At 35.0% G+C, this 10830-nt stretch overlaps 1 protein-coding gene across 1 annotated transcript; it reads right to left on the bottom strand.

Annotated features, from left to right (window-relative positions):
- Nucleotides 1-341: 341 nt before the first annotated feature.
- LOC133859205 (peptidyl-prolyl cis-trans isomerase FKBP53) lies at nt 342-6550 on the bottom strand. Its single transcript, XM_062294528.1, has 11 exons — nt 6397-6550; nt 6048-6121; nt 5109-5344; nt 4696-4835; nt 2738-3095; nt 2303-2491; nt 1947-2214; nt 1185-1272; nt 1064-1105; nt 912-960; nt 342-682 (listed from the first exon to the last, which is right to left on the bottom strand). The coding sequence occupies exons 1-11, from the start codon at nt 6407-6409 to the stop codon at nt 604-606; spliced, it is 1536 nt and encodes a 511-aa protein (XP_062150512.1). The 5' UTR covers nt 6410-6550; the 3' UTR covers nt 342-603.
- Nucleotides 6551-10830: the final 4280 nt, after the last annotated feature.

Raw genomic sequence — 10830 nt, forward strand, 5'->3', positions numbered from 1 at the left:
GGGCCACGACCAAAAGTTTTTCTAGCTACATTCCCATTTTTTTTTTTTTATTCTCAGGATCTGCTCCTACTTGTTTTGGAATAGACTCCTCTATCTCTTTCTTAGTTCCCTGGTTTCATAGTTTGTTACTTTCTTTTCAATGTATATATATATATATATTCGAGTAGATAAGATAGCGGGTGTCGCTAGAAATACTCTCATTACATTGGAAAATATACGCATAAGTTCAAAGCTCTAATTCCAAAATAGTTTCACATATTCCAATTACTTCAAGCCATAAATCAATAAATATATATATATAAACATTTCTAGGAGGATTATTGTATATAATCCATGATCCATAGCAAAAACCATTTTAATTGCATAATGTAGTTGGATAATTCTATTCAAAAAAGTAATTCACATAACTCACTGTGTAACGAACAATATTAGTTCAAAAACCTGAAATTTCACAAAATTTTTGCTCAACCAGTAGCATAACAAGTTCCCAGATTGAGACACGATGGATACAAAATTTTCTCATCTTGGACATATTTTTCCTTTTCTCAAGACCCACCTTTACAACCTCAAAAAACTGAAAGGAAAATCATGAAAGCAGTGTGATCAACGAACATCAACCAACTCTACATCAAACATGAGCCATGAATTTGGTGGTATCGCCCCAGCCCGTTTAGCTCCATAGCTGCATAAAAAGATTTTGTATCAATATGCCTGATTTGCATCTCCAAAAAGAGCAGAGGAAGGCCTTTGTTAGACTCAAAAACAAGTGGAGCCAGGGGCATGGATCAACAGTAATCATAATATCAACGAGTGAGAAAATGCCAAAAAGAAAGTTACAGTGGACTTGGTCGAACTAGATAAGAAACAAGACGATAAATTGCAAAGAAAAATATATGATAGCAATTGCATACCCCATTGATGGTGGAATTGTGAGTCTTCTTTTGTCCCCAATACGCATGCCTGAGGATTTAGTACACACAAGAATATGTAATAACCACTTTGCAAAGGATATTCAATGTACAGATAAAAAGCAGAATCAAGTCTTAATTCTTCAGAAAATTACCATTAACCCCAACATCCCATCCCTTTATAACTTGTCCTATACCTGCAAGATCAAGAGAAAATTATTTGACACAGATAACAAATTGAGTTTGTGTCATTTATCGTATGAAATTTTATAGTACCTAGGCGGAATTTAAAGGGTGCCTTTCCAACATTCGAGTCGAAAATTTTGCCACTATTTTTTAGCTTGCCAATGTAATGGACGCTGACCTGGAATCAAATAATACTTTCCTGTTACTTGAAAGAGGAGAAAAATTCATTGGAAATAACATCCAAATAAATCTAGAAAAAGATTCTGCACATGCATATTTCTACACAAACCTAAAGAGCTTAATATAAATATCCATAGCAATGTTTTAGAAACAACCACTGCTTATGCAGGAAATCAATAAATTTTTAAAGATTCACTAAACTCTTTCACATATCATGCCATGCACACATTTCAGAAACATGGTCATATGAATTGGATAAAACAGCAGCCACAAAGAACCCAGAATGCAACGGGCCAAATTACACCATGTAATTTATTGGTGTTTATAGCGAGTAAGTGTTTAGGCTTAAACAATAGAAGCCCCCCAGCTCCATTGAAGCAATGGACTGGATGAGCATAACACTGACTGGAGTGATTACTCGGTCAGTTTTAACTCCCCATCTCTCCTCACTAAAGTTTCTTAGCAGCCATAGGCTAAGAGGGAATCGGTACTCGCTCTAAAAATCGTACTTTAAATATCTCCCCTTGTTATAAGGAAGCATTCAAAAGTCAGTAAATCAAAAGGCAATATAGATCGACTCTTTTTACAACATCAATTCCCTTATGTGGGATACATGAATGGCCAAGGCTTAAACAGGACACTTGAACATATAAAAAGTTAACAAAGAGTAACCTGCTTTCCAGGAGAAGCTCTTTTGCCATCTGGTTTGCCCATTGCTAGCTCCTCAATAATCAACCCATTCGGAAAGGTTCTCACTTGAGATGACTTGGCTTCACTTTCTTTTTCTTCTATCTCCTGATTTTTCATAGCTGAAGCAGTTTGAGTTGTATTAGTTCCCCCTTCACTCTCCTGTGTTGTCTTCTTCTTCTTCTTTTTCTTCTTTTTTTTCTCCTCCAAGGAATTTTTGCCAGGAACAACATCCACATTAACATCAAGGCCCCTGTGTGAGTGGACAGCAAAACGTCCAAATAATTAACATATAAATAACACACACTCAAAGAGAGAGAGAGAGAGAGAGCTGTTCTCACTTCTTGTTAGATAGCTTCTGATCACCGTCATTCACAACAGGTGAAACCCGGTTCAGGTTGGGGATCCTTTTCAACTCCTCAGGCCGCTTTTCATCCTCAATAGGCACATTGATCTCAGTGTCATTACCAGATTCAAGAGCTTCTCCCCCTTTAACCTGCTCTTTTTGCTTCTTGTTTTTCCTTTTTTGCCTGACAGTGTTTTCAGGAATAACTTAGTATAGTGATGCACTGAATTAACTATTTCACAAGTTTCCTAACTCACATGACAAATAGTAAGAGAGAAGCAACCTCAGTTAAGTAACAATCTCCCCGTATGCATCAAGTACAGAACAAATAACAAAAGATAAAAGTAAAAACAAAGACAGACAGAAACAACAAAAAGTAGCAAATGGAAGCAAGCATAAACGGTAACACAAAATGGTGTATCCATCACACCTTTCTTGATGATCATCCTGGTCAACGCTTTCAACCTTTCTTTTTAATCCAGTAGCATTATCATCATCTTTGGCTTTCTTCTTCTTCTTCTTCTTGGTTTTCTCAGTTGTTTTCTCTTCTGTCTGTTCTGCTTCTCCCTCAGGCTCCTGAATGTTTGAGTTGCTTTTATGTGTGGTAGAAACAGGAAAACCATCTTCATCTTCACTTTCCAAAACAGAGACTCCACGATTCTTGACAACAATTTGTTGTTGAGATTCTCTATGATCCCTGGAGTCACTTGATTGATTCTTCTTTTTTCGATGTAGCTGACCATTGCCATTTGTAGGTTTATCATCATCCACAATTTCCTCTATTACAACTGCACGATAAAAAAATTTCAGAGACAGCATATATCTTAACTGCAATATACAACATACTAATGACCATTTGATTGTAAGTCTTGCACATCAAAGAATTAACACAAAACTTCTGAGGCAAAAGTACATGATTACAAAGGCAGTTCAATGAGACTATCCTAATGTGGTGAAAAATATTAAAACATCAGCTTAGAGTACATGATGTATGATAGAGATGCAAGTTAGGTCAGGTTCGGTTGAATTTCAAAACTTGTAAAACAAAGAAATTATGATTGGTTCGAAAAATATCAGCCAAAACCAAACAAAGAACTTCTAAAAACTGAACCAATCAAAATCAAGACCACTCCGTAGCTTGTGATTAACACTCACATGCATGCACGCATATACGCTCACATCAGGTTCTGGGAGCCCATCCTATATTATAGATCAGAAAGCACCAGCTTTTTCCAAAATGATGAGAGGCAAGCACACTAATTATCAAAGGAAGCTGGTGAATATACAGGACTCCACATTGACACAAGGAAACCATGGCAGATGGCCTTTTGTAATAACAGGGGAGGGGGCACCTCTTTACTGTTTTCCATCATCCAACTTTGATTCCTTGTTACCTTAGTTTCTTTGTATTGACGCACAACACACTCCTAGTGGTTCTCAAACAATTAAGACTCCTAGTGGTTCTCAAACAATTAAGACTCCTAGTGAGTGTGTTGAGAAGACTCCCGGTTGATCAAACTCCTAGTGAGTGTTGATAACACAATCGGTTGATAAGGCTAAGATTAAGTGGAAGAGTTTTACTTGTATTTAGTTTGCCGATTACAGTTTCTGTATTAGAATAGAATACTTGTAATCAGGTTCTCTAAGAGTTAGTGTTAGACTAGAAAGCTAGAAGATAGAACTTATCTTGTATTCTGTGTAGACTCTATATATATTGAATAGACGCTCACTAGATAAGCAAGCTTGAAAAGCCAAGCAATCTGATCTTCTACACTTTGCGATAGTTAATAATGATGATAATAACAAAAACATATCACAATATCAACAAAACAATACCAATATAGATACTGCCAACAAAACCATTTAAGCTTGATGGTCATGGAGCTTCTCCTAAAACACCGTGCTCTCAGGTTCAACTTCCAATATTCACAATTAGAATAATTTAAGTTCTCTGTCTATGTACACCGTAACCCAGATAAGATTCAAACCTCTTTTAAAATTGTAATAGTTAAGATTTGAACCTCAGACATACCACAAACCTAGCCAATATCCATAATTCCAAATAATCCCTTTTTAGTTTTTGGCTCATATGTCAAAACAATCTTGTAGAAAATGTCTCCTCCAGTATTCAGAAACAGGACAAACTTTGATAAAGTCTGAGACTAAGTTTTTTTATCTAAAACTTCCCACCAACTTGATGCTTCCTTTAAGACCAAACACAATTCTTTTAAGTCAGTCACAACTGTTAACAAGGCTATACCAATTTATATGAAACACAGTAAATATCTCATATACCGTAGCTTGGAAGATGTAGACCATACAAGCAGCAAGAAGAAAAATGAATCTTAGAATTATATGCTGGTCAAAGTTAGAGAAGTCTCAAAATACCTCCACTGTTTGGAACAGGTGAAGTCGGGTAAATTTCAAGATCACTGTCATCAATGAAGTCTTCGTCATAATCACCTTCAGAATCAAACTCAGATGAGTCCTCTGTCTCAGTCTCAGCAATATCCTCCCCAGAAGTATCTCTTCACATAGTAGTAAGAGAAATATATAACAACAGCAAAACAAAATCATAAATATTAATACCTACTCCCTTCAACAATATCCCACCAATTATATGAAAAAAAAGAAAAAAAAGAAAAGAAAAGGAATTTAAACAGAGAATTTTTTTTTTTTGATAAGTAAGAAATTTTATTAAAAAAGCGTAAGGCGCCCCAGTATACACAGGAGTAAACAAAGCAATTTAAACAGTGAAAAATTACATTTGAATCTATTTGAGATGTTAATCAAAAGGATACAATTCATAGTCATCTTGAACGAAACCTCCATCATCAGCCACAAAATAACCAGAGACATGGATGCTTCGGGGGCCAATCACCGAGAAGGCAAATAAATCATCATTCTCAAATTCAAGATTTAAGGGGCAGCACTCATTCTTATCCGGTAACAAAGAACACAAAAAAATTGGATTCTTGTGTCCTTTAAAACACTGAAGTATGCACCTCTCTGCCGACGAGCCAAGGCCTAATGTTGCCTGAATTAGCAAACAACATAGATTAACAAGCAGATTGACAATTAATAAATTTAAGATAATAATAATAAAAATATATATATATCTAAAACCTTCAGTGATCATAACACACCCAGTTCAAGAAAATTTATAAATCCCCTACTTACAAAACTTTGACGGACAAATTATAGCAGCTAATATAAGCCATTCGAGTTTAAAACTAATTTTCAAACTCTCAAATAACCAATTCAGGAAAAATCTCAATCCCCCAAAAGCATATAGTTTCATACAGTTGTAAAAACTCTGAATGATCTTCATACCCTAGTAAATTATTTTCTCAAAGAAGAAACAAGCAAATTTGTTCCTTAATTATCTTTTTTACCTTTATTTTGCATTGAAAAGAAAAATTAACAGAGATCAGATTTTTGTCTCATATGACCCCAATTCAAGCCAAATAAAAGCGTGTACAGGTAAGTTAAGTCATAGTTCCAAAACATAATAAAGAAATTCAAAGTCTTTTGCGCTTCCAATATTACCTTCGGTGAATATTCCAATTAAAACTTATGCATTTCTTTTCCGGGAAAAATATCAAATCATAAGACTTTCTTTTTTACAAATAATCAAAGCTATGAAGAAGCTAATTTTTTTCAAAATGTCAATATCGAATTTGTAATAGTTTTCCAGACCTTAAAAGAACTATGAGTTTGATTGGGCTGCGGGAACAGACCTGAGTAATGTGAAGCTTTCCTTGCACATTGTCCGAGTGATAAGGGTGCGGTTTGCCCGGTTTGACTTCGATTCCTGAGGACCAAAAAGAGAAACACGTGCACAGAGATAAATACAAGCAATGAATAATTCATGAGCAAACAAAAACATAACGCTCTGTTCGGTTGCCGAGATATCATGGCAAAATGTATGAAAGCTATGGAATCGGGAATCCTATTACAAGCCCCACTTTTCTTTCCTATGTTTTCTTTTCGGGCAGTTTCTTAGCTACCAAACACGTAAAGGGAAAAAAAATAAAAATTGAGGCAAAAATTTAAAGGGGAATAATGAAAATTGATCCGGAAACTAACCCCAGAAACCCATATTATTTTCTGGTAAAAACGGTTCGTAGAGTCGAATGAACTCGAAGCTTTCCTAAAACCCTAGACGACGAGCATAGCTCTGGCTCTTAAAACCCTAACAACCAGCGAGCTAGGGTTTCTACCGATGGTGCACAGGTAATGCATGCGACCCTGGTCATGTGGGAACACGTGCCACTAAAATGTTTGGTCACCAGAGGTGTTACGGAGTTTTTGTGAGATGGAAACGTGTCATGAAGGAACAAGATGGCGCGAAAATGTACAAAGTTAAAACAATAATAGAGGGTCTGTTTGGTAAACTCCTTAAAATATATATATATATATATATATATATATATATATATATATATATATATTTATTTATTTATTTATTTATTTATTTGTAAACGCTTATTTTTATTTTTTATTTCAAATATCAGTTATTTAAATGGATTTTTAAATGTGTCCTACACCAATAACACACTTTTCAAAACAAACAACAAAATATTTTCCAAAAAAAAGAAAAAAACATTTTTCACAAAACACTTTTTAAAAAATTATGCACAAAACCTTTTTTCAAAAAATAATTACCATGAACATCTAGCGGCCGCTAAAAACTTTCATGAGCTTGAATGAACTTTTGGGATCGGGATCAAATTATGAAATTTAGACCGTTTTTATGAATCAAAACGTTTAGAAAATGATACCTATTAAAAATGTGACATGTTAGAACTGAGAATTGAGTATATTTTCATCATGTTCTTACTCTCTATGTTGTAAAAAAGTTTTGAGTCAAAAACTGTCTCTTAGTTTTGTTGGTTTATTTTTATTGACTACATTATAGTCGACAAAAACACTTCTATATCAGGGGACTTTCATTTCAAGGACTACTATAACAGGGATACTGTAATTCCAGAAGTTTTATTGCAGAATCTATTTTCTATTATGGAAATGGCTGAATAAGAAAGTATTTTGCAGAGAATGATCACTGAGAAGGCAATATTCTGAAGATCTCAAGATTCTGAAGACTTTACAGCTCAGAAAGTCAGTTTTCCCTTCAGCCTGTCCGGACGCCAAGATGCTAGAGTCCGGACGCTCAACACCGAGAGTAAAAGTCCTATGAAGGTCCAAACGGCTCAATGGACACGAGCCATAGAGAGAAAAAGTCCTAAGAAGATCTGGACGGCCCAGCAAACGCAAGTCACAGAGAGCACCTGTTTGCATGAAGGTCTAGACGCAAATGCAACGACTGTGGACGTTGGAAGTACTTTGCGCAACTGTCCGGACACTAGGGTTTCAGTTCGGGCAGGCTTCTGTTTTTGCCTGCAGTTTTAGTTGCAAGTCCGGACGCGAGAGATCAGTTCCGAACGCCGCCTAGAGAAATCTGAGTTTATATAAAATTAGGTTTTCCAGAGCCTATTTAAAGGGCTCCTAGCTTGCTGTTTTGTAAGGAATTCAGTATAGAATTCTGAGTGTGCTAAGAGGTGTTTAGCAATAAATTGATTTTTTTTTTAGGGATATTTTTGGAAGAATTGGCTACATTGCAAATTTTTAAAACTTGGTTGGGGTACATTGCAAGTTTTTTCATTTTGGAAGCAAGATTGCAATTTAGGTGAAACATTGGGGGGGGGGGGGGGGTAAAATGTAGTTTTCCATATAGTTTATATGCTCTAGTGTTTAAATTACGTTTTTAAAGATGAGCTTATGGTTTCAAAAGAGTGGGAAATAAAAGATAAGTTATTTTCCACTGCAATATTAAGTAAAAATAATGAAAAACTTCACTTATAACCCCTGATCTTTCATCACTTTTGAAATAAAAAAAAAAAAGTACCCAAACTTTAAAAAGTATCAATTTAGGTATCAATTTTTTAATTTTTTTCAATTTCAACTCTCTGTTAGAATTTTCTGTTAAATCCTATCAAAATTTCCAAAATACCATTGTGTTTATTTGTTTAAAAATCTAGAAAACGTCTTGGCCTGTCTAAAAAGACTTATATCAAGAAGGTTTTAAAGCGATTCCGTATGCACAATTTCAAACTCATAGGCACTCCAATTGAGAAGGGATATGCATTGAGCCCCGGCCTGTAACACCCCCATATTATTTAACAATAAATAATCTAAAGTGTTATAACTAACTCCTCATTGTTAGATAATTGAAACGGAAAGTGTATATCTATTTTTTTTTTTTTCCTATTACATAGATAAAATAATCATCTTGAATTTAAGTTATAGCAACGACTAAACCATAATATCTCACAATATCGTAATCATAATAGTATTTTTCACAATTTGTTCATAAGTACAAGTCATGTATTATAGATACGCTAAGTCATCAAATACACAAATAGTACGAGGACATCATAAGTTATAATATAAACTCAATCATCAAAGTGGAGTATGTCCAAAGATCTTGTAACATAACACCATGAATATTAGGATAGGGTCGTCCTACTCCATGACATGCTCGTCTAAGATTGCCAACTCAGGTCGCAACATCTTGATAACGTTCCTGAGTGTCAACCTTGGGTTTGGGTTGCTTCAGACCATTGTCAAAATAAGGCTTATCTATAAAATAATGATATTAAACCAGTGGAAACACATAAGTAATAAGTCCAAAACTTAGTGAGTATAATCATGCGCGAAACACAGTTATGTAGTGAACCCTCGTTAGTTTGAGTCATAAAAGTAAAACATCATATGCAACAATACACATGTCAATATGATAAGCTAGGAAATCATGATGATGCAATACATAGGTACATATGTATATTAAGGTTCGTAATTATGTTTGATATGGCATATTTGTGCCCTTAACCCCTTCATGATAGAGTTTGCGAAGTGAAACCTCTGGTACAATTACGGCACCCCGACGATATACATAGCAAGCTATTCCCTAGTTACCCGACCGAGTCCTACCTTGAGTGATCCACTCAACTAGTGATGTTGTAGGGGGTGACTCCACCCATAGGTGGTTGCGCTAGTCATAATAGCCATCAAATCTAGGGTAGAACTTACTCACAAAACTATAGGCCATAAATTCAAGTCTATATAGCTGTTATGCATATGTCACTTGCGAAAGTTTTTCATCATTTAACATGGTGGCCATGTCATACAATTATAGGTTTATTTTTCATTTATGCATGTAAATCATAGTGTAAGTATCACACAATCAACCATTGTAAGTGACATTTCATCATACTTAGAAATTTTAGGGCTCACAATAACAAATCAGACAGAATTTTACAATATTATAAAGATGCACGTTTCATATCAAGATAATTATGCTAAAAAATAACCTATTAGGGTCCATGCGAGAATTACTCATATTATACGTAGTAAGCCTTGATGAAATTAAGGACTGCACTCATAAGAACAAGAAATCAAAGATCTCCCTTGCACAGGTTGGTTCCCGTCTTTAAGGTATTCTATTGTTAGTTAAGCCTCTAAACTACAAAAGTCTAACCTAATAACTAAGAAATTCAACTTTCTGCATTTTGCCTGAAAACCGTTAGGATAATTTTTGAAGCATTAGGACGGCTCTTGCTCAATTTCATTTCCTACCTTATACTATTTGTAAAGCCTAAAAATGAAACCTTTAACACAAAATCACAAGTTTTGGTCCCAAGAACACATATTCCTTAAACAAAATCTCAACTTTCCTCTACCAAAACCTCAAAAGATCGAAGGATCTACACATCAACATATCTAGGAGCTAAAGCTCTATTTTTTTGTAGTGTGGAAGACATTCTAGAACACACCATTCTCAAAACTCATCATTTTAACCCTAAAGGTAAAGCTTTTCTTAAGAAAAACCATTACTTTCTCTTCAAAAATTCTAACACACACCCACGAAAAATAACATATTACAAAACTTAAAGCACAACCTAAACACAAGGTAAAGTCGAAATATATCAAGGGTTAGGGTAAGGGATTACCTCTTTGAAGATAGAAGATCGAAACTCCAAAAATCACATCTTCTCCACCTCTCTTTCTTTCTCTCCCTTTGGTGTCTGAGAGGCTGAGAAACAAATTAAGTGTCATTTTGGGTTTTTTCGAGGGCTTTTCATAAACTCTCCATGTGTCTGTGCAGACTTAGCTTCATTTGATTTGCGCGTAGACTATCACCATTCGAACAGGCCTTGAACCATTAGGATGGTTTTTAAGTGTCACCTCAAATGTGGATCATTTTGATGGTGATTAAAAGACTTTCCTATTTTCCCTTTAGATACCCTTTGAACGGTTTTAAGTGAAATTCTCTGTAAGTGTTTAAAATCTCATTTTCTTATATTAACACTTAGGCACTTAATAGGGAGTCCTTTTAATTCTAATTCAATGAGGGGTACTACATAAACATTGCCTTAGGAATGATGAGGAAAAGAAAGAAATGGCTAAGATTCCATATGCGACTGCAATTGAAAGTCTGATGTGCGCTATGTTGACCAAACA

Source organism: Alnus glutinosa, chromosome 2 (assembly GCF_958979055.1).
Source record: "Alnus glutinosa chromosome 2, dhAlnGlut1.1, whole genome shotgun sequence".
Lineage (NCBI taxonomy): Eukaryota > Viridiplantae > Streptophyta > Magnoliopsida > Fagales > Betulaceae > Alnus > Alnus glutinosa.